The sequence below is a fragment of the Micromys minutus genome (assembly GCF_963924665.1).
Source record: "Micromys minutus genome assembly, chromosome: 17".
NCBI lineage: Eukaryota > Metazoa > Chordata > Mammalia > Rodentia > Muridae > Micromys > Micromys minutus.
In genome coordinates, this window is record NC_137952.1 from 33,959,082 (window position 1) to 33,984,228 (window position 25,147).

The 25,147-nt window shown below is 40.4% G+C and overlaps 1 protein-coding gene across 1 annotated transcript in view; it reads left to right on the forward strand.

Annotated features, from left to right (window-relative positions):
- The window catches only part of AP4E1 (adaptor related protein complex 4 subunit epsilon 1), a gene marked incomplete at its 5' end in the record, with an annotated part of 55,577 nt that overhangs the window by 16,829 nt on the left and 13,601 nt on the right, over positions 1-25,147 (forward strand). The window contains 11 exons of the mRNA XM_080931138.1: positions 329-450; positions 5,494-5,653; positions 6,911-7,077; positions 8,850-8,923; positions 13,839-13,961; positions 14,065-14,174; positions 16,564-16,703; positions 17,204-17,316; positions 17,401-17,519; positions 19,700-20,002; positions 24,376-24,490. Coding sequence (XP_080787264.1) covers positions 329-450; positions 5,494-5,653; positions 6,911-7,077; positions 8,850-8,923; positions 13,839-13,961; positions 14,065-14,174; positions 16,564-16,703; positions 17,204-17,316; positions 17,401-17,519; positions 19,700-20,002; positions 24,376-24,490 — 1,546 coding nt within the window. The remainder of the gene's footprint in view (positions 1-328; positions 451-5,493; positions 5,654-6,910; positions 7,078-8,849; positions 8,924-13,838; positions 13,962-14,064; positions 14,175-16,563; positions 16,704-17,203; positions 17,317-17,400; positions 17,520-19,699; positions 20,003-24,375; positions 24,491-25,147) is intronic.

The following is a 25,147-nucleotide window of genomic DNA, read 5'->3' on the forward strand; positions in this document are numbered from 1 at the left end:
ATTTAAAAATATATATATATGTATATATATATATAGGAGTTATAGTAGATCACTTTATAGATCATATGCATATATAAGTATGTATGAGCATTGTATAAATTCTAAAGCTTTACTTATATTAACTAGAAAATTTCATAAAGTTGTTTCATTAGTTTTCAAAAGTTTAAGAGCTGTAAAAAAAGGAGACTCTCTTGTCCTGTAGCTGGTCAGTTGCCTTTGCCTCAAAGCAGATGAAACCCGCGGGGATATTTTGTATCGGAGGCGGGTGTGAACGTATGGGGAAGTTACTGACTCTGTGCAGACTGTCTTCTCTGCTCGCTCCCGGCAGGACCTGCAGAGCACTAACCTGGTAGAAGTGTGCATGGCGCTCACTGTCGTCAGCCAGATTTTCCCTCGGGAGATGATTCCAGCTGTTCTTCCACTGATAGAAGATAAACTTCAACACTCTAAGTAAGTAGATGATTTGACACAGATTAGATGTCTATACTATATATTTCAAAGCAGATTCGTTTGTCTATTTCATTTACTTTTTTACGATTTTATACATCTGTACGGTGAACTTGATCATATCCACATCTGATGCCTTAGACCCTTCCCAACACATCCTCTTCACCTTCATGCCTTTTTTCCTTCTGTCTGATAATAACAACAACCCACTGAGTCCAGTTAGTGTTGCTCACATATGCAAGGGTGTTGACCCATCTACCAAACATGAGCAACCAGAGAAAGATGACACTCATTTCTCTAACAGTCATCAACAGCCAGTAATTTCTCAACGAGGACTAGAAGCTTTTGAGTCTTCCTGCTATTCATGCTGGAATGTTAACTGACTTCATTTTGTTCAGGTTTTGTGTTGGTAACCGAAGCTTCAGTGAGTTCATAGGCAATGACCATGCCGTGTCCATAAGACAGTCTCTCGTGGCTCCCCTTCCTCCAGCCCTTACATGATTTTCCCCTTTACCAGGAAGTCCCCTGAGCTTTGAGGGAAAGGTGTTAGTCCTGTTTAAGGCTGAGCACTCATCAGTTACTTTTCTCCCCACAGCGACCAGTTATGAGTCTCTGCATTAACTACTGCCCCACTGCAGAAAGACATTTGCCGAGGTTCTAGCTCTGTACCCAGTTCTCTAAGGAAGGGAGGAGGGTGATGTCTGCAGTTGCAGGGCAGAAGTTGTTTACTTCTGGTAATATATCTCTCTTTAACTCTTTGCTAGTCTGTGGCCAAAAGCCTCTGGCTTCTGGCAATTTAACTCCTGCTGATAGCAGCAGGGGATTAAGAAAAACGTCTAGTAGCCTGGGCACTTTCCTCTGGCTAAGTGAGAGGCTTGGAGTTTGAGAGCCAGAGAAAATAAGAAAAGGAAGAAGAGAAGAAATTCAGGTGCGCACTCACATGTGTGAGCATACTCACACACAATTTAATAAGACCCTGGACCCAACCACCTGTTTCATCAGTTTCACAAGTGCACTTGAATAGTTATTTACATACACATATACCTATATACATATATATGCACATACATTTGGTGAATGAAGTAGAGTCCCAAAAGCCACACTTTACTTCTTCTCTCTGGCAATTTATACCTTGTTAGACAAATTCTTTATAAAATTACCTCCTAGATAAAATGTTACACAAAAGGGGAGTTATGGAAGGGTGTCAGTAGTAAGTTCAAAACAGTGTTTCATTCTATAAGTTCATTATATGTTCAAAGCAGCAGTTTCACGTGTCCTTGCCTTATCATAGTGCACACCTGTGACTTCATCCTTGGACCTTACCTGGAATGAATGTTTTTCTTTGATCACAAATCTGTCCCAAGCCTCATGCTCTCCTTAGTACAATTTATAAAACCTCATTGTATTCCTTATTTTTCAGCCTTTACTTACTATTCTATGAGGAGGGGGCACATTCTGTTCTTGATTCTAACTTTATTACATTTTTCTGGCAAAATAACTAAAACCGTCTCCTTAAACTTTCATTTTAAAATTATTTGACTCAGATCAGGAATGGTATAAAGTCATTAGTTTATCTGAACACCATTAATTCATGGAAGCTCATCCTCATGTTGATCAGCAGGAAATTTGCCCAATAGGGTGTGCTGATGCCCAGGAATCATTAGGTTACGCAATCATGACAGAAAGGCATATAAGCAGCAAGGAGCAATCCTGGGATGAAGTCTCTGAGGAACTTGCATCCCAGAGTGCAATCATTGCGGCCACGCAAAACGGTGGGCCATCTCCAGAAAACTCGCTTGTTTGCCATGGTCTTTCTTAGATGACTTCTGGCCGATGTTTCTCCGACTAAGGTTGAGAAAAGCACTGATTTATGGGTATAGACATAAATATTTAGAAGACAACTTGGCAATGTGTCTATTTAGCAAAATAGCAGTAGTAGGTTCTCTCATAGGGCCTTGACCCCCAAACAGACTTTGACAGGTCTCCCTCCTGTGGAGCAGGCCACATATCCAGTTAGAGAGTGATTGGTCACCCTGTCATAGTCACTATTGCACTGGTGCATCGTGCGTGACAGGTCAGTCTTGTTGCATAAAGGGTCTGGTCTCGAGGAGGTATATATGTGTGCCTGTATTTTAATTATTTATTTTATTATTTTAATTATGTGTGTGCATGTATATGTATATGTGTATGTATGTTTGTATGTATGTATGTATGTATGTATGTATGTATGTATGTGCACATGAATGCAGGTGCTCATAGAGACCAAAGGTGCTAGATGTCCTGGAGCTGGAATCACAATCCGTTAAGAGCTAACTGCCTGACATGGGTACCAGGTATTGAACTTGAGTCCTTAGGAAGAGGTTATGGTCAGCACATGCATTTCTCCAGCCATATATTTACACACACACACACACACACACACACACACACACATATGTATGTGTATATATCTATATAATTAGAAAATTATTAAAGAATTTAATAAGTCAGCTTTAAAATAGTAACAATATCACACCCAAGAGTTGAGAACCTCATAATTACTCAGTCCTTGAGGCTGGGCTCTTCATCAGTCAGAATGGTTCCACATTGTCTCTGTGGAACTATAGGAAAGGATAGACATGAGACACAATAGTAATCTCTTGTGTCAAAAGGCAGATTGCCTTAGCAGTCCCAGTCTGGCGCTGGAAGCCCAGAAGTTTCCTGGATTACCCCTGGTCCTTAGTTTACTATGAAAGTTTGGAGATGCTGATTCTGTTGTCGGCAAGGGAATCATCATCATCATCATCAGCAGCAGCAGCAGCAGCAGCAGCAGCAACTGGGCAAATCAACTCTGTGGCAAGAGGGAGGCCAAGCCAGCAAAAGGCAGGATGATTGTCCTTTTGCTGTATTTTTTGATGTAGGCTACCAGAAGTTGTTGCCCAGAGTTGGGTGGGTCCTTCCCACATCAGTCAAGGCTAGCAGGACACTTCTTCAGATGCAGCTCCTTACTGTGGTAATTACAATGTGTGGCAAGTGGACATCAAAACCAACTATAACAACGATGGAAGCTGGCCATCGGGGGGAATGTTTCCAGGTCATTTCCAGCTTATTAATAGTTTAGTATTTGTATATACTACAACACAATGTGTTATTATTTAGAATGTTCATATGTTTTTTAAAACATGAAATAAATGATGTATAAGAGGAAAAAAAAACCGATTCTCGAACAATCCTGAATGTAAAAGTGATTTATCAAGCGCGTGTAGGAGTGGGAGCTGATTAGGCAGCATGATGAGCAGGCCGAGGGCCTAAGCTCAGACCCCAGACTCAGGTAAAAAGCCGGGCACAGAAGCAAACACGAATTCCTGTAACCGACATGTGCGGTGCCGCCATCAGCAGGGCTTACCACGTAGTTATTATGATGGACAACCAGGAGCAATGGCAGTTACCTGTGTCGTTTTGGGAGCCTTTAGGACCTTCCTGACTAATAACTCATCTAATAGTCATGTTTTCTGGAAAAGTGTTGCCCACTGCTGCAAGGTAACTCAGTTCAAGCCCTTTCTTTTAAACTATATATTTTAATTAGTTTAGAAGGTTGTAGGTTTCCATAGTCTTGAATAGGAGAATTCCTTCCTGGAACCATAAACCTGGTCAAAAGCTCCTGTTGACCTTATGGGAGAACTTACTGTTGTTTTTGTTAAAGTGTCAGTATATATTTATGTTTATCCCGTTCCTTTTTTTAATTTAAAATTATGTGTATGCATGTGTGTCCTGTGTGTGTTTGTGCACTGAGTGCAGAGGTCCACAGAGGCATTCGATGCCTCTAGAGCTGAGGTTACAGGTGGTTGTGAGCCCCCAACCTTGGGTGCTGGGATTTGAACTTGGATCTTTTGCTTGTGTGGTATGTATGATTCTCTAAGGTCAGTCCCCACACTGAAACAAAACAACAAACACGAAATCAAAACCAACTAAAGGAATAAAAACTAGGGTGTATGATGTCATCTTTTCATTTTTGCTGCATGTTGACTAGACATAATCTGCTACAGATGAAGTGTGAGACTGGCTTACACTTTAACTCTTTATTATCACAAAGCTTGAAAAACACATCCCAGGAGGAAGAGTAGCATCTTTTCCTCACTGCCCCTGTGCTTCCCTGTCCCAGCAATATTTGGAGGATATTTACCTTTTATAGAAAACAGTTTTTATCCTAATAAAGAGACAAAATGGAATCAAGGAATTATAAAATTTACTTATCTTTTAATGGATTAGAAAAGTAATCTATGCATGTTACTTAAATTTCTGTAATTAGAGACATTTATAACTGATAGGCAGTTAAGGTTTTTTAGGCACAGTGGTCCACACCTGTGTTTGCAGTACTTTGGAGCCCGAGGCAGGAAGATCATAGTGAGACCCTGTCTCATAAAACAACACTTAAAAAAGGGACGGAAGAGACGGCTTGGTTGACAGTGTGCTTGGGGTGTGATTGTGAAGTGTGAATATGAGTTTGGATCCCTAGAACCTTCATAAAAGCCATCTGTGTCAGCACACATCTGCAATACCAGTGCTGAGATGGGGAAGGGCGATCCCGGGCTTTCTGGCCAGCCAGTCTGCTCTGGATTAAGTATGTGACCTTGTCTCAGAAAAGAAGGTCCAGAGTGATAGAGGAAGATACTGACATCATCCTAGCCTCCACACGCACAGACATGCATCTGCATGGCCTCCACACGCACAGACATGCATGCATCTGCATGGCCTCCACACGCACAGACATGCATGCATCTGCATGGCCTCCACACACACAGACATGCATGCATCTGCATGGCCTCCACACACACAGACATGCATGCATCTGCATGGCCTCCACACGCACAGACGTGGATGTATGCACACTAACCTCTCCCCCTACAGAAGACATACTTGAGATACAGAAACATCTTGAGATCATACTTCCTAGCCAGAAATAAGATTTTTATCTTTTTTCTACTTTGTTGTATTAGAGTAAAATAATTAGTAATAGATATGTGATGGCCCAGGTTGCCTTGTTTAAATTCCCTTTTTTATCCTTAGGGAAATTATACGAAGAAAAGCAGTTCTGGCATTATACAAATTTTACCTCATTGCCCCTAATCAAGTACAGCATATCCATACTAAATTTCGGAAAGCACTCTGTGACAGAGATGTTGGGGTCATGGCTGCCTCTTTGCATATATACCTTAGGATGATTAAGGTAAGTTGGCAATTTCAGCATGTGCTCTGTAGCTACCACTGTAACAATATCCCTATGGAATTAGAAGAAAACTCAGATATGTCAATAAAATGATTGATATTTTATACCATTATTAGGCTAGAGAGATGGCCCTGTAGGTGAGAATGCTTGGTATATACGGAGGAAGACCTGAGATCCGGTCCTAGCATCCATGTAAAAAGCTGGGTGTGTCCATCCATGTATGCCTGTACCCTAGTGCTGAGGGGGGCAGAGACAAAGGGTTCTAGGTCTTCTTGACTGACAGTCTTGTTCTTGGTTCATTGAGAGACCCTGTCTCAAGGAAATAAGGCGGGGTAATAGAGCAGGACACCCGGAATCCTCCTCTGGACTCTGCATGTGTGTAGGCACACACTCATGCACACGTGTGCATATACCAACACATTTACTACACCCACACACATATAAATATATTTTATGCTATGTTTTACTTCTAAATGTAACTTTTGTAAGTTGTTGATAATATGAGTTATATGGAAGAAAGATCAAGATTTCAAATCTACAGCTGGTCAAAATTTAGAGGACAGCTGACTGTGGGGCACCCACCCACAGTAGATACACCTTAGGTTCAGGGAACGTCCTGAAGAAGGAGCCAACAGTTTAGGACATCTGCTGTGAGATAGTGTCTTCTGTAATGTGACAGAATTACTCTCATGAAATCTCAACAGTGTGGTCACCTAAAAACCTGATGACATCCCAGGTGACATCCCATTATGGATAAGAGAAATCTCCAAGCCCCCTCCCCATGAAGGGGAGGCAATTAATGGCCGCCAAGAGAGGGAGAATCCATCTTCTCCAGGGATGAGCCCCTGATTAGATCTAATACTAGGTGGTCAGCTTAAGCATGTATACATGTGAGCAACTCTAAATGGACTCAGCAGATTTTTATATATTTGTATGTGTGTACATTTATGATAATTTAAAATTAGTCATGAATTTGTGGGGGAGGAGGAGAGGGACATGGGGGGAGTTGGCATGGTAATGGAGGGATGGAAATGAGGTAAATGTAGTACTTATGTATGAAGTTTTAAAATGCATACATACATATATACATATATATATATATATATATATATATATATATATATGGATGATATAAAAGAATAACTTGGCTACATAGCAAATTTGAGGTTAGCTCTGGGTTATATGACCTAGACTTTGTCTCAAGAAAAAGAAAAGACATTATTGTTAAGAATTTTTTGTTTTGTTTTTTCAATACAGGAAAATTCTTCTGGATATAAAGACTTGACAGAGAGTTTTGTAACAATTTTAAAGCAGGTGGTGGGAGGAAAGCTCCCAGCAGAGTTCAGTTACCACAGTGTGCCAGCACCGTGGTTACAGATTCAGCTCTTGAGAATCCTGGGACTGCTGGGAAAAGACGATGAAAGGTAACCCCTCCCAAGTCACAGCGTGACACAGAGTGACACACCATGTCATAGCTTTGCTTGGTCACCCACAAGTTTCCAGCACTTGCTGCCTTACTGGTGGTTACTGGGCATTCCCAGCTTATCCATATTCTCCCCTTTAAAATGCACTTGCTTCATCATTGGAAGAGAGGGTAAGCCAGAAACAAACATTCACCTTTGGGTCACAGGCTGTCTGCTGTAGCTGTTGAGCTCTGTTGTTAGAGTTTGAAAGCAACCATAGAGAGCACATAATTTACCGAACATAGCTGTGTTCCAGAAAAAAAAAATTTTATAAAAATTAAAGCTTGCGTTTCAGATGATCGCACATTTCATTAGATATTATTTTTTTGTTCAACATATAGAAACTATTCACCATTTGTAGTCATAAATAGGGTGAATGTGACCAAAATACATTATGAATATTATGAAAGTGTCAATATGAAGCTCATTATTATTAATAGATGCTAATAAAAAACAAAAGACAAAAGTCACAAAAATAAAAGCAGAAAACATAATATTCATTATATTAACAAACAACAAATCAAAGACAGTGATTTCGTGGAAACTGTGCTGAAATGTAACTAAAGCTCAGCAGCCTTTTAGAGCTGTTATCGTTTGATAAGAAGCACTAAGAGTGATGTATTGGTGACACTAGCTCCAGCACACAGGCTGCAGAGAAACAGCAGACAAATGACCCTCATCAACAATTAGATGGAAGAGAAAATTGAAGTGTGGGAATAGGGCTGAGAGATGGCTCAGCACTGGTGCTCTTCCAGAGGACCTGAGTTCAATTCCCAGCACCCACACAGCAAATCACAACCATCTGTAACTCCAGTTCCAGGGGATCCGACTTCCTCACACAGGCATACATGCAGGCAAAACACCAGATCACATAAAATAAAAATAAAAAAAGATAAATGCCTTTTATCTCAGTAATCGGGAAGCAGAGGCAGGCAAATCTCTGAATTCTCAGATTAGCCTGATCTACAGAGCCAGTTCTAGAATATCCAGAGTTATGCAGAAAAACCCTACCTTGAAAACAAACAAACAAAAGAAAGAAAAGAAAAAGGAGGAAGAGGAGAAATGGCCAGCAGCTATTTAATTAAATTTTAAAAAATGAAAGGAAAGGTGAGAATATACAGATTAAAGAAATTTAAAAGAATTAGCAGCCAGTGAAAATGTATGGGTCCTGGACTGGCAAGATGGCTGCTGAGGAGGTAAAGGCCTGATGACAGAGCTAGCCCTTTAAGTTGTTCCCTCACCTACACTTGGGTGATAGTCTGTGTGCCCACACACATATATACACTTGTATACATATATATACAGAACAGTCAAATGTGTGTGTGTGTGTGTGTGTGTGTGTGTGTAGTGTCTGAAATAATCTAGATATGTGAAGTATTAATTTTGTAACTTAAGACACAAATACTTTGTTGCAAATAAGATTATTAAGAAGGCATGGGGGCAATCAAATAACTATCTGGTTTGTAAATTAGCACCAGGCTGGGACAGTGTTGATTGACCTCCATGTGTCTCCTTATTGGCTGAATCAGTTCCTTTTGGTAAAGTAGGAAGTTTATCTCATGGGAAGACCGAATGAGTTTTTTTGGTGTGAAAATTTGTATAACTTTACTGTAAAATGAATTTTTTTCACTTGTCTTCTGTAGATCCTCAGTTTTAAAGAGAGAAATTTGAAAAACTGTTTTGTTGGGTTAGAATACTATAATTCTCCCGCAAATAAAATATCTCTTAAACAGGACAAGTGAATTAATGTATGATGTCCTTGATGAATCCTTACGAAGAGCCGAGTTAAATCACAATGTCACTTATGGTAGGTAAAATATGACCACGTGTTCTTAATGACTAATAGTGCTTTTCAGTGTTAGAACTAAGTATGTGTTAGAATACCACAACTTCTAAAGACATTTTTGTGCATTAATTTTAAGATGGATCTTTGGGTTAATATAAGCACTGAAAATAGTGGTAATTTGAAATTGTGGCTTTGTGTGTGTGAATATAGATAACACGTGTGTGTAGGTACACATGCATGTTTATGCACATTGTACTCTCTTGAGACAGGCCTTTGGTCGGGACCGAGGGCTTGCTGATTAGATGAGGCTGGCTGACCAGTGTGTGCTAGGCATCCTTTCCTACTCTGGAACTGCAGGCATGTGCCACTGTGTCTGGCTTTTTCTGTGGGTTTAAGGGAACTAACAAGTCCTCATATTTGTTCCTTATGCTTGTTTGACAAGCACTTTACCAATTGCCTTATTTCTGTAGCTGTGAAATTGTGAAGTCTTCTAAATATGTATTTAAATATTTAAATTCTTTATTATAATTGTGAAAACACCCATCTAATTTTAAGGATAATTCATTAAGTCTGTGACATATTTTGTAAAAATATTTGAAGTTCTTAAACCAGTTAACAGTTGCCAAGTATTTATTAAATTTCTCTGATCTGTTAGAGATAAGATGAAAGTAAAATCAAGTCTAAAGAGCTCTGAATTTTGCTTGAGCATAATCCAACCTAAAATACTAAAGTTAAAACTAGTGTCATGAATGTTAGAATGCTATAATTTTTAACTTTGTAATTTACACTTGGTATTTGGATTAGGTTTTGATTGTTATTGAAGAGTAGACAGCATAATGCTTTGTTACTGTTAAGGTGTTTGGATGTGTGGTTGGTTATATGTAGCTTTGCATGTAGAATTGGAACAACTTTGTGTGTCATTCTCTCTATCTCATGTTGGTTTCAGTAACGGAACTCAGGTTGCCAGGATTTTGTGGCGGGTGCCTTTACCCACAAGCTCTCTCCTTGGTCCTGATGCATTTTTAAGTTTAGAAACCTGCAGAAACATGTTTTGTGAAAACCCCTGCAGAGAAGGGAAGGACTATCGTAGTACAATGACTGTTCTTTCACGTATGAGTGTGTATTCAGACGTGTGCAGTGTTGGACTGCTCTGGGTGGGAAAGTAAAATTTAGAAGTCACTAAAGTGCCTGTCTAGCGTGCATGGAATTCTGGGTGTAAGCTGTGTAGGCCACTGCTGTAATCCCAGCATGTGGGCAGTGGGGCATGGGAGTTGACGAGAGGACCCTTGAGGTTCAAGGTAATCCTTCACTATTAGTGAGTTCAAGGTCAGCCTGAGGTATATGAGGCTTTGTGCCATTTCCCCAAAAAAGAAAAGAAAGAAAACTATCAAATTAATTTCCAACCTAATTAAGCCTAAGTACAGATGTCAAAGTATTAATATCCCATTTTCTATACTGATATCTCAGTAATTTCATGAATGTCTAAGTATAAAATTTAGAGTTTATATGAATGATAACTGGGTTTTTTGTTTGTAAAATAAATTTGATACTAGAAGAGTTCTGAATGGCAAGAAAAAATTAGTTATAAAATAGAAAAACAATGTCATTTAAAATCTTACAGCTGTTGTTCAGGGTTCAGCAAGTTTTTTTTTCAAATAGTGACCATAATAGTAAATATTTTAGATTTTTCAAATCATATAGATTGCTTTTCTTCCTTCCTTCCTTCCTTCCTTCCTTCCTCCCTCCCTTCCTCCCTTCCTTCCTTCCTTCCTTCCCTCCCTCCCTCCCTCCCTCCCTCCCTTCCTTCCCTCCCTCCCTCCCTCCCTCCCTCCTTCCCTCCTTCCCTCCTTCCCTCCCTCCCTCCTTCCTTCCCTCCTTCCCTCCTTCCTTCCTTCCTTCCCTCCTTCCCTCCTTCCTTCCCTCCTTCCCTCCTTCCTTCCCTCCCTCCTTCCTTCCTTCCTTCCTTCCTTCCTTCCTTCCCTCCCTCCCTCCTTCCCTCCTTTCTTCCTTCCTTCCTTCCCTCCCTCCCTCTTTCCTTCCCTCCTTCCTTTCCTCCCTCCTTCCTTCCTTCCTTCCCTCCCTCCCTCCTTCCTTCCTTCCTTCCTTCCCTCCTTCCTTCCTTCCTTCCCTCCTTCCTTCCCTCCCTCCTTCCTTCCTTCCTTCCCTCCTTCCTTCCTTCCTTCCCTCCTTCCTTCCCTCCTTCCTTCCCTCCTTCCTTCCTTCCTTCCCTCCTTCCTTCCTTCCTTCCTTCCTTCCCTCCCTCCTTCCTTCCCTCCTCCCTTCCTTCCCTCTTTCCTTCCTTCCTTCCTTCTTTCCTCCCTCCCTCCCTCCCTCCCTCCCTCCCTCCTTCCTTCCTTCCTTAGCAGAATCTCGCAGAGCCTATGCTGGCCTCTGATCCCTTCACAGCTGAAGGTGACCTTGAACTCTTGGTGCTCCTGCCCCCTTCTCAGTGCTGGTATTATAAGCATGTGCTACCATGGTTTTCACGTAGGTTCTATTGCATCGTCTCCTTTTAAAAAAAAAAATCATAGTTTCTTTCTGTTGTCTGCGTGTGTACACCCATAAAAATGCTTACATTCCATATCGTGCCTGTGAGAGTCAGAGGACAACTTAGAGTTTGTCCTCTCCCACTGTGTGGGCCCTGGGAACCAAATTCAGGTCACTAAGCTTGTATGGCAAGTGCGTTACCCACTGAGCCATCTTGTCCCTTTCCTCTCCCTTTTTGCTTTAAACCTTTGTAAAATATAAAAATCATTTTTAGTTGATAGGCTTATAAAAGTAGTCTGGGTATGGGTTGTGGTGGCTCCCCACTTGAGTAAAGTGATGCAAAGGTCATCTGGACATAGTGTCTTTAGGTTCTCTTACTGTGCAGTATGTAATGTTAAAAATCAGCTCCTTTCTTGAATAGCAATTTAGATTCTGATTTATTTTATTCAGTTAAGGAAGATGTTACATGAAATCTTTCCCTGCAGAATATCTGTGCGTCGATTGATGTTGGCATCTAGTGTGAAATTCTGCTGGTCGGGTGTTGAACATCTTACAAGCTTGGGTAACGGAAGTGTTTGGTTGCTGCAGTCTGGCTGCGGCAGGAAGTGGTCCTGTTGTCACTTGCTGCCCTTCACTTGTAGCTGTTCGACATCACTGACTCTGTGCAGGTGTACAGAATCTACAGATGATACAGTGTCTCACATTCTTTTCTTCACTTATTTTTGTTTTGTAATAGTCTTACTGTGTCTTCCTGGTTGGCCTGAGCTCCCTAGGTAGTTATCCACGCCGGGGATGCTAGTGTTACAGGCATGCACCACCACCACATTTCGGCTTTATGTTTCCTTTCAGACGCTGTTATTGCAAGGGCCTTATTCTACTTAGTGATGTCCTAATAGTTATTGTGCGTGTGTGTGCGTGTGTGCGTGCGTGTGTGTGTGTGTTTGTGTGCGCGAACGCGTGTGCGTGCAGATGTGGAGGTCGGGGTTGGCTTTTCGTGTCATCTCGTCAGTCTTCACCTTATTTTTATTTACTTTTATTTATTGTTCTTATTTTTATGTTAATTGGTGTTTTCCTTCATATATCTGCTGGAGGGTGTTGGATCTCTTGGAACTGGAGTTACAGACAGTTATGAGCTGCCTTGTGGGTGTTGGGAATTGAACCTGGGTCCTTAGAAACAGCAGCCAGTGCTCTTAGTCCCTGAGCCATTTCTCTAGCCCCCAACGCACGCACGCACGCACCCACGCTCGGAAGGGGTGCTTGTGAGTGCAGGTCCTCTCAGAGGCCAGAAGAGAGCATCAAATTTCTCTGGAGCTGGTACCTCCCAGTGTGGGTGCTGGGAACTGAACTCTGATCCTCTGCAAGAGCAGCAAGCTAAAACTCTAAGCCATCTTCCCAGCCTCCTTCTTTATCTTTTTTTTTTTTTTTTTTTTTTTTTTTTTGAGACCAGGTCTTTTTACTAAACTCACATCTCAGAGTAGCTGGTTAGTGAGCCTCCTCTTGTCTCCACCTCTTTCCTGCATGACCATGCTCAGCCTTTCTTCAAGCATCAGGGTTTGAACCCAACCAGCCCTTCACTCACTGAGCTACCACCTCAGCCTCAGTGACCCTCTTTACACAGCAAACCACATCAGCGAATTGAAGGGGTTCAAATCCTCCTTAATCATTGCAGTTATTGTTTTGATTTTATCAGAAACTTAAATTTGGACATTTTCAAGATATACAGACGCCTGCTCTATATATCAAAGATTATATTTAAAGAAGTACCCAGAAGATTCTTAAACTCCCACCTTTGAAATAAGTGGCTGTGTATACTAGAATGATTATTGTGTAAGTGGTTAAACATATATCATTTTAAAGTGTTCAGGGAGTGTTGGAAAAACCTGTTTATGCAGAAGTAATGATTTTTTTTTTAAGATTTATTTATTCATTTAATGTACGTGAGTACACTGTAGCTGCCTTCAGATACCAGAAGAGGGCATCAGATCCCATTACAGATGGTTGTGAGCCACCATGTGGTTGCTGGGAATTGAAATCAGAACCTCTGAAGAGCAGTCAGTGCTCTTAACTGCTGAGCCGTCTCTCCAGCCTGATGTATTTTAATGTATACATTTGATTATGGGCCTCTTCGGGCAGGGTTTATCTGTTTTACTCATTGTTGTATCCTTAGTACCAAAACCATTTCTGCGCACACAGATGTTCAGTACATACTTGTATGAATGAATACATAATTCTGGTTTTGCTGGTGATAAAATTTTCTTTAAGTTGTACTTTGTTAATTTAACCCAAATAACTATATAAGCATAAAAATGAAGATTTTTCTTTTATAAATTTTTCATAAATAAGATTTTAGACTAAAATGTATCTCGTTAATTTTATTGTAAATTCTACACAAGCTTGTTCTTCTATTGTACTTAAATATATCTGTCATTTTTGTATTTTCTTTCTTTAGCTATTCTGTTTGAGTGTGTACACACTATCTATTCTATTTATCCTAAGTCAGAATTACTTGAGAAGGCTGCCAAGTGCATTGGAAAATTTGTTCTGTCACCTAAAATAAACCTCAAATATTTAGGTAAGGTAACTGGTTCTTATGATGGAAATTGGAGAGAGAGCTTTTGAAATGTGTTGGGTCCGTATTTCAGGTCGTTGAACTATAATGTGATCTTTATTTCTAGGACTGAAGGCTCTTACCTATGTTATCCAGCAGGATCCTTCTCTGGCTCTTCAGCACCAGATAACCATAATTGAATGCCTAGACCACCCTGATCCCATTATTAAAAGAGAGGTAAATTAGGGCTGAAGAGAGATGACTCAGCAGTTAAGAGTGCTTGCTGCCCTTCTAGAGGACCTGAGCTCAGTTTCCATTGCCCACCACTGGCAGGGTGTCCCATGCCCTGCCTTCTCCTGGCCTCCAGGCACCTGCACACATGTGGCATATATTCACACAGACACAGATACAGATCCACATTAAAAAAATCATTTTTTTAAAAAAAGAGATAAAATATTTTGAATAGTGTATGTAAAGTGGTAAGTTTTTAAAACTTTTTTTTGATATTCTTGAGAGAGTCAAATGATATCCAGTGGATGTGTATGTATGCTAGTATATTTTAACATTTGCATCTACTTAATTCTTACTGCTTTTAAAATCTCATTTTTATTATGTGTATATGATGAATGTTAGTCATTTTTGCCTCCTGTTACCCTCTCTTATACCCATTTTCCCCCCCCACCCCCATGTCTGTGTGCATGAGTTTAATTAGATAGAATTACTTGCATGAGCATGATGGCTAATCACTGAAGGAAGCTGGGGCCCTCCTTCAGCCTCTGTAACTGCCAGGTAGTCCCTCATGGAAGGTTATTTGTTTTCTAACTACTGCTAACCTGGGATTTTTGTCTTATAAGACAGGGTCTTGCATAGGCTAGACTCAAACTTGTGATGCCCCTGCCTCTGCCACCAAATGCCAGGGTTATAGGTGTGTCACCATGGCCAACTCTCAGGAATGTTCTTAACTTATGAACTGGAAAGTTTAGGTCCAGTTATGTATATGAAGTCATGTATTTATTTATCTTATCAATGTGAGTACTATAACAATGGGGCTACTTTTTATTCCTGGATCCTTATATAAAATAGAACACCCAGTTATGCATGATACATAATTTATGTTGGCTATTAGATGAACTCAGTGCTAAATAGGAAAAGGGATAGAATTCTGCAGAACTATAATTAATTTGATCTTCTTGGAAGAAAGGTTGTGCTCATGTGCCTAATACTGTTCTTTCCTTCCTTTTACTAAATTGATCCAGTGTCCATTTGGGTATCTGTATCATTCTTTTGTAGAGAAATCACTCTATCTTCATTTAAAGTGGTATATGGGGCCTGTTTAAGAAATGTGAAGTTCATTTCAGATTTAAAACTTAATGAGGATTTGTTTTGTTTTGCTTTGTTTGAGACAGGGTTTCTTTGTATAACAGCCCTGGCTGTCTTAGAACTTGCTTTGTAGATCGGGCTGGCCTCAAACTCACAGAGGTCTGCCTCTGCCTTCTGAGTGCTGGGATTCAAGGCTTGGGCCACCATACCCAGCTGTTATTATGAGGAGTCTGAAGAGAATGTAGAACTAGAGAGATGTCTCAGAGCATCCACTGCTCTGACAGAGGACCCAGGTTTGGTTCCCAGTACCCACATGGCGGCTCACATTTGTAACTCCAGTTTCAGGGAATCCAGTGCCCTTTTATGGCTTTGGCACCAGGCACACATGGTATACGGACATACATGCAGGCAAAGCATATATGTAAAAAAAAAAAAAAAAGCCCTACTTCTTAAACAAGGGATATTAAAATGCCTTATAACTTCCAACCTGAGAGGTAAAAATGGAGCTTGACTAAACACTGTATTATGCCTAACAGTTGTTTTTAAAAGATTATGAATTTTAAAAGGTATTTTAAAAATGAATGAATTGCATATGTGCATTTACAGTACATGTGTATTTATTTTAAAACAGCTTAAAAATTGAAAAAGACTCCAAGGGCAGTTAAAAAAAAATTATACAGCTCCTTTGTTTTATCAATTTACAGCATGAATCTTTGTGTTACAAAGTTAGTTGGACACTGTCCAACATAGTTTCATTGTCATTATTAACTTTTACATTGCTTATTTCTTTTCCTTTTTAACTTTAGCTTTCTTTTTAATAAAACACACTAGTGCCACAGCTCTAATATGTGGCCCACACTGCAGTCTTTTCACGGGCAGCAGTCTCCTCCCACTGCCCTTGGGTCACAGTGGAGATGCTGAGAGCACCTCCTTTATCTGTGTTCCTTCCCTCTCAGCTGTAGAAACAAAGCTGTCTTTCACCAGGGTGTGTTCCCTCCCTAGTTTCCTCATTTCCTCTTCATATCACATCTTGCAAGACCCCTCTCCCCTCCCAGACTTTTTCCTTCTTTTACTTTTTGGCATTGGAGAATAGGACCTAGCACCTCTCATATTCTAGGCAAGCAAATGCTCTACCATTAAGCTTTATTTAACCACAGCAAAATTGGCATTTCCTTATCACCTATTAGCTCAGTGTCCTGAAAATCTATAAAAAAGCAGAGCAGTTAACTTATTATAAACACATTTGTGATATTTATTGGTGTTTGCATGTATGGTTTTATAATGCTGTTTTTATTTCTCTTGATAGACTCTGGAACTTCTTTACAGAATTACAAATGCACAGAATGTCGTAGTTATTGTACAGAAAATGCTTGAATATTTACATCAGAGCAAAGAAGAGTACATCATCATCAGTTTAGTTGGCAAAATTGCTGAGTTGGCCGAAAAATATCCTTTGCTTCACTCGTGACTTCACTGAGCTGAAAATGCTGGTACAGATGCAGCCACTTGAGTTCAGGGACCCAGCAATTGAGTGATTCTTAATTCCTGATTCTTAAGTCTCAGAACTCAGGTAAACTTTTTGGGGGTCGACCTAGCAGAATGATCAGCTATAGAACTGATAACAAAGGCATTAGAAAGAGGTTAAAGTCTGCTCAAGTGGACGCACCACAGCTTTAGCCCCTCTGAAATATGTAGAAGTCTTCCGTCATTTGTGGTCCAGAAGAGCTGGCTCATTTCTTCAAACCATTCATGTTTGTTTATTGACTACTTGTGTGTAAGCCTAGTATGTGATAAGGCAATGTAGGCTGTTTATTCTCTTGCTGAGCACACATTTTATGTAGGGCTGGGCTGTAGAGCTGGGCTGCCACTCTGGCATGAATTGTTTTGTAGGGAGGATGGTTTCAGTGCATGACATGAGGAAGTGACTTGTTCTTAACACTGGACACATATGCTCCTGACAACGTGTGGTTTATTCAGACAATGAATGCTGTGTTTTCAGTGGGAGGAGATGTGATGCACCCAGATATTCTCAGTAACTTCCTGAGACTGCTAGCCGAAGGTTGGTAAAGAAATTATGATTATATTTTATTACAGTCATTGGCAGTTGAGTGGACACTAAACTGGTGTTGCAATTTCTTTGTAGGTTTCGATGATGAAACAGAAGATCAACAATTACGACTCTATGCAGTTCAGTCTTATCTTACTTTACTAGATATGGAAAATACTTTCTATCCACAGAGATTTCTTCAAGTTATGAGTTGGGTGAGCAAAGGGTATTGCATACAAATTATTATAACAACATATTTCCCTGGGGCCTCCAGTCTCTTGAGGATTAGGTGCATCTTCTCTGACTGAACCAAGACCCAGCAGTCCTCTGCTGTGTATGTGTTGGGGGCCTCCTAGCAGCTGGTGTGTGCTGCCTAGTTGGTGAGCCAGCATTTGAGAGATCTCGGGTGTCCAGGCTTGAGACTGCTGGTTCTGTTACAGGGTCACCCTCCTCCTCAGCTTCTTCCAGCTTTTCCCCAATTCAACCACAGGGGTCCTCAGCTTCTGTTCATTGTTTGGGTGCAAATATCTGCATCTGACTCTTTCAGCTGCTTGTTGTGTCTTTCAAGGGGTTATGATATTTTGTGAGTGCTCCGTAGCGTCAGTAATGGTATCAGTCCTTGGGGCCTCTCCTTGGGCTGGATCCCACTTTGGGCCTTTTCTTTGTACTGTCTCAGTGGTCTGGTCTTTAGTAAGATTGGGTTTTTTTTGTTGTCATTGTTGTTGTTTGTTTGTTTGTTTGTTTTTTTAAATAGTCTTATGTATCCCAGACTAGACTCAAACTTGCTGTGTAGCCATGGAAAGCCTTGAACTTCCAACTCTTTGGCCTACTCCTCCTAGGACTAAGAACGTGGCTTACTTCCTATTTCTAGGTGGGCATGTACCACCATGCTTTGTTTTAGGCTTGTTGGCCTTCATGTATTCTAGGCAAATACTGAGCTGCATTCCCAGACCCTCTGTGTGTATTTTTACACACAATGTCAGTGGCATTTGAGCGTACTTAATGGGGATAATAGGAAATAACTGATCTTACAAACAGAATTCCATTAAAAATTAATGTCTGAGATGGAGCAGCTTACATGCTCCTCTATGACTTTCCATCTTTTATCTATTGAAGCTTCCATTAAAATTACTATTTTGTTATTTGTTTAGAGAAGAGCAGGATCTCACTTTGCAGCCTAGGCTGGCCTTGAATGCGTGAGTCTTGTACTTCAGCCCTCCAAGTGGTAGGACTGCAGACCTGCACTGCCATATTCAGAATTGTTGATTGTTTTTAAACTGGTGTCTCGCTATGTTGCTTAGATTCTCTTCTCTTTGGCTTTTAAAGGCATGTTATCACTGTAGCCCACTATGCAGCACTAGCTAGCCTGGAACTCATGGCAGCCTGCTGTCTCAGCCTCCCGGGTGCCAGGATTATAGGCACGAGCCATGATTCCCTTCTCATCCTGTTTTTTCTTTTTGTTGAGACAGGGTTTCTCTGTGTAGCCTGACTGTCCTGGAACGTGCTCTGTAGGCCAGGCTGGCCTTGTACTCACAAAGATCCTCCTGCCTCTGCCTCCTGAGTTCTGGGGAGTTTTTTGTTTGTTTGGTTTTGGTTTTTGCTGGTACTACTATTGTGCTAAAGACAAGAAGATATGCAGTAAATGCCATTTAGGAAAGATCTTATATTCCTTGAATTATATGATGTTAATTTTAACATTTATAAAATGATTGTTAGGCCAGTCAAATGGTAAGTCCCTTGAGAAGTTAGATATGAGCAAAAGGATCTGTAGTGTGACCAGCCTTCATGTCAGTCCTGTGGACAGTGTTTCTCTGTGTCTGATGCTTTTCCAGATGTGTGCTCTGGTTCCTCTCTACAGTCACATTAAATTACACTTGCTTAGTAGAGAAACTAGAAATCTGTGTTTTATGACTGAACTCTGGGCAGTGGTGGCTCACGCCTTTAATCCTAGCACTTGGGAGGCAGAGGCAGGTGGATCCCTGAGTTTGAGGCCAGTCTAGTCTACAGAGGGAGTTCCAGGACAGCCAAGGCTACATAGAGAAAGCCTGTTTCAAGGAAGAAAGGTAGGCTAGAAATCTTCATTTTGTAAAATCTTATTCTTACTAACATTGAAGACTTACCTGTTTGTATTTTTTACTGGAAAATAAACAGTGTCTATCTGGAAGTTCAGAAGAACGATAACTTATAAAGGTATTTTACTTTATATATTGTAACTGATGAGTTCTAGTTCTTTTGTATTGAAGGTACAGTCATGGTATAATTTATAGTGTTCTTTAATAATATTCATCATAAAAATATGTGTAATATAGGTAAAAGTTCATTCTAGCTGTAGGTCTGAGTCAGCATACTATTTGACTTGGTATTTACATATACACTAATTTTTGTTTTACTCTAGGTATTAGGAGAGTATTCCTACCTCTTAGATAGGGAAAGTCCAGAGGAGATTATAACCAGGCTCTACAAGTTACTTATGAGTGACTCCATTTCTTCAGAAACAAAAGCATGGCTGTTTGCTGCGGTAACCAAGCTGGCACCCCAAGCTCATTCTTCCCATGTAGTTGAGAAATTAATCCAAGAATTCACTGTATCCTTGAACACTTGTCTGAGACAACATGCATTCGAGTTGAAACATCTTCATGAAAATGAGGAGCTTATGAAGAGCTTGCTTCAGGGTGCTCAGAGTTGTGAAGACATTGTGGTAAGAATCCTGTGCATCATTTTGTTGAAGTCCTGTTGCCTAAACAGCAGTTCTTGCATAGGTGATATATAAGGAGCATATATCAAAATATAGTTTCTGTTGCATGTATGATGAACTCTAGTTTTTCTCATGTTGGTAGGGAAAGAATTGAAGAGGTTCTATTTAATACTGATTCAAGTGAGGGCAGGAGAGTCTCTTTCTTAGAACTGCAGTGTAGATGTTTCAGCTTGTGATAGTCTTAAGATGTGGGAAAGGCTGGGAAAAGCTATGTGGGGTGGGGATGGTGTTCTTTGAGTGTAACAGCTCTCTAGCCTTGTGTGGCTTAACATAGAAGTTGGGGTCTGTAAGGTCAAGGTCACACAACATTTCCACCAAGTCAGTGACTGCCAGGGCTTTGTCTTTGAAATTTGAGCAGTGAAATTCACAGACAATAGAAGAGTAAGTTTTTCAAACCCCTAAAGAAAAAAATTGAGGAGGATCTCAGAAAATGGAAAGATCTCCCATGCTCATGGATTGGAAAAATCAACATCTTAAAAATGGCCATCCTACCAAAAGCAATCTACAGATTCAATGCAATCCCCATCAAAATTCCAACCCAGTTCTTCATGGAATTGGAAAGATCAATGTGCAATTTCATATGGAATAACAAAAGACCTAGAATAGCGAAATCCATCCTCAACAACAAAAAAACATCTGCGGGAATCACTATCCCTGACCTCAAGCTATATTACAAGGCAATTGTGCTGAAAACTGCATGGTACTGGTACAGAAATAGGCATGTGGATCAATGGAATAGAATAGAAGATCCAGAAATGAGCCCTCATGTATATGGTCACCTGATTTTTGACAAAGGAGCAGTAAACATTCAATGGAAAAAGGACAGCCTATTCAACAAATGGTGCTGGTCCAACTGGCACTCAGCATGCAAAAGAATGAAAATAGACCCTTTCTTATCTCCTTGTACAAAGCTCAAGTGTAAGTGGATCAAAGATCTCCACATTAAACCAGATACACTGAAACTATTAGATGAGAAAGTAGGGAAAACCTTAGAACACATAGGCACAGGAGAAAATTTCCTGAACAAAACACCAATGGCTCAAGCTCTAAGGTCAAAGATTAACAAATGGGACTTAATGAGATTGCAAAGTTTCTGTAAGGCCAAGGACATCGTCAAGAAAACAAAACGGCAACCAACAGAATGGGAAAAGATCTTTACCAACACCACATCAGATAGAGGCCTAATATCCAAGGTGTACAAGGAACTCAAAAAGCTAGACACCAGAGAATCAAATAACCCTATTAAAAAATGGGGTACAGAGCTAAACAAAACGTTTTCAGTTGAGGAACACCGAATGGCCGAGAAACATCTGAGGAAGTGCTCCACATCCTTAGCCATCAGGGAAATGCAAATCAAAACAACCCTGAGATTCCACCTCACACCAGTCAGATTGGCCAAGATCCAAAACTCAGATGACAGCAGATGCTGGCAAGGCTGCGGAGAAAGAAGAACACTTCTCCACTGTTGGTGGGGTTGCCAGCTAATACAACCACTCTGGAAATCTGTCTGGCGATACCTCAGAAAATTGGATATAGTACTACCTGAAGACCCAGCTATTCCACTTCTGGGCATATACCCCAGAGACACTTTAATACACAACAAAGATATATGCACCACAATGTTCATAGCGGCTCTATTTATAAATAGCCAGAAGCTGGAAGGAACCCAGATGTCCTTCAGAAGATGAATGGATACAAAAATTGTGGTACATATACACAATGGAATACTACTCTGCCACCAGAAACAATGACTTAAACAAATTCTTAAGAAAATGGCTGCATCTAGAGAATATCATCCTGAGTGAGATAACCCAGTCACAAAAGAACAGACATAATATGCAGTCACTGATAGTGGGATGCTAACCCCAGAGGCTTGCACTCCCCCAGAAACAACTCACAGACTGTATGAAGTCCAAGAAATAAAGAAAACAAAACAAAACAAAAAAATTTACAAAACAAGAAAACTTTAACTATTTCCATGTTACATTTTGTTTTACATGTACTTTAGCTCATTGTAACTATTAAGTTTTCAAGGCATACAATCAAACCTTGAAAAAAATCAAGTACTGACTAAAAAAATATATTCATATAGTTTTATGTAAAAATTATGTTAAAATCTGAAAAAAAGTACTGACAAAAAATGTATAATTTTAAGCAAAAAATGTTTAAAATCTGTACATTTATCTTTGTTTTGTAAAATAAAGTTGTTTTGTTAAAAAAAAAAAAAGAAGAGTAAGTTTTATTATGGATCATAGGTTTAAGAGAATTTTAAGAGGAAAAAAAAAAAGGCAGACAAAGCTTTTGTATAGCAAGCACGGGTCCTAAGAAATGGGTTGCCACTGGGGGCCATTGTCTTGGTTTGTGTTGTTAGTAACACCTTGCTGGTTTGAAGCATGGGGTTCTGTTTCTAGTCAAACTCACATAGCCTCCACATAGTTATAAAAGGAGAAGAAAGGTAAAAAGCAAACAGGAACACTCTATATGTCAGTATAGCATCCTGACATTTTGAAGAGACACGTTCTCATAGCAAACACTCCGATCCTCTGGCTTTTACATCTTTCTGCCCTCTCTTCCCCAGTATTCCTTGAGCCTTAGGTTTCTTAGGGAATGTTTTGTAGATGTATCCATTAGGAATAGGCTCTACAGTTTTGCATTTTGATTGGTTATGGTTTTCTGTAGTAATGTCCATTGTTTGCAAAGAGAAGTTTCCTCAATGAGGAGTAATGATGACACTCATCTGTGGATTTAAGGACAAATCTATAAAATGTAGTTAGAGATTTGTGCTGGTTTAGTAAAGTGATGGGTGTAGGTTTCACTACAAGACCCATGAATTCACTAGCCCGGGATAACTGGCTATGTTTCCAGTACCAGACACGATTTCTTGATTATAGAGCTGGCTTCCTCCAAGTATGCATGGCACTTGCACACCCTTACGGTGCTGATTGTTTGTCGTGGTTCATAGGGGTCATTACTGAGTAACCTCCTCTGGAAGTTTACTGGCACTGTCTGACATAATGAAATCTAGTCCTCAGGCAGTCAGCTTTTAGGTCTGTCTCAGCTAGGGTTATTATTTGCTGTGGTAAAATATCATGACCAAAGCATCTTGGGGAAGAAAGGGTTTATTTAGCTTACATTTTCAAATCACTGTTCATCATTGAAAGAAGTCAGAACAGGAATGCAATGGAGCTTGTACCTGGAATCAGGAGCTGATGCAGAGTCAGTGGAGGGGTGACTTATTTCCCATGGCTTGCTCACTCTGCTTTCTTATAGAACCCAGGACCACCAGCCCAGGGATGGCATACCCACAATGAGCTGGGCACTCCCATCTTTGACTATTTAAGAAAAATTCCTTACAGGCTTGCTTACAGCCTTATCTAATGGAAGCATTTTTTTAATTGAGGCTCCCTCCTCTCAGATGACATTTGTCTTATGTCAAGTTGACATAAAACTATACAACACAAGGTCAGATACAACATAGGTTCTCTGGATCCTATGCCCAAAACACATGGTGTCTTCTATTTACCCTCACCTGGAGATGCACCAAGAATGGTATAATAGCTTGTGTGTTCTGGGAGTCTCTTGGATAGCCTGACCAACAACTCAAAAGAGGCTCTTCGTGTTTACTGTTAACTTTGGTTAGATAGTCTATGGCTCTTTGAGTAACAGTCAGTGAAGATGAAAAAACTTCACTTAAACTGTGTATGTATATGTGTATGTATACACAGACTTCTTTTAGTTCTATATCTGATACAGAAAGAGCAAGTTGAGGCAGAACACAGGATGTGCAGATCTGGCTATGCCGAGAACTTGAATGTGGCTTAGATGAGATGAATCAGGTAGTCACAGGGTGCTAGGTTGGTGAGCAGGATGTGGGTCCTGATCCAAGCTTGGAACTTTGGGGATAGATCTGGGGACTGGGGTGGATGTGATGAAAGGAAGATCAAGTCGGCCCACCTGGCTAGACACTGGAAAAGAATGTGCACGCTATGGCTAGGCAGAGAGTTTGGATGTGGCATGGGAGCTGGGGGGCTGAAGGTTGTGACCAGGTAGGGCAGGTCTTGGCAGATGTGTAGAGCTTACTAGTGGCACAGGGAAGGGTGGCCAGACTCGTCCAGGCACTGGGTGTGGAATCTACACTAAACCTGGGGGTTTATTGAGGGTATAATCAGGCTGACTTAACCCTACTAGACCCTAGAGAAGGTCTCTCCTTAAAAAGTTTAAAAGATCTTTGTGCCAAAGTTAAATGAATTTGCAATCTAGTCTTCTAAATACATGTTTGTTTGTTAATTCCTGACTTTTGCTTAACTTTAATGCAGGTGGATGCTTCTTTATCTTTTCTGGATGGTTTTGTAGCTGAAGGACTCAGTCAGGGAGCAGCACCTTATAAGCCCCATCACCAACGCCAAGAGGAACAGCTCTCTCAGGAAAAAGGTATGTTTCCATCTCTTTATCATAAAATGGTTTGTTTTGTTTTTAGTTTTTGTTGTTACTGAGACAAAGTGTACTCACTGTGTAGTGCAGGCTGGTCGAGAATTTGAGATAAAGAATCCACCTGTCTCTGCCTCCAGAGTGCTGGGATTAAGAGCATGGGTCACCATACCTGTGGAGGGTTGACACTGAATAGTATGAGCGTGTAAGCATGTCTAGATAGGTTCCAGAAGCAACCCGGTCACTGTGGGTTAGTGACTTATTTTTACTGTGAACAGTCTATGTATTAGATTCTCTAACAAAATATCTAATTAGTTATGTCACGAAGAACTCTCAAGGACTTTATACTTTGGAAAGCACAGCTTGTGAGGGAGTCTACAGTGACCTTGGAGAGGAGAGGGAGCCCTTAGTCATTCTGTGGTGCCTGGAAGTTGCTCCTGTGAAATGGAGAGAAGGGTGGACTGTCCCTGATGATTTCAGGATGTTGACACTGCTGACAGTTCCAGGCTGAAAGATCTCAGGGAGTTTGTTGTTGTTGTTTTTGCTGAGTGCACATTTCCTATGCTGTGTGCCAGACCATTTTGTTACAAATGGTGGGATCAAAGAGTAACTAAGCATATTGTTATCTTTTACAGAGCTTTTGGTTAAATTTTTTATTAA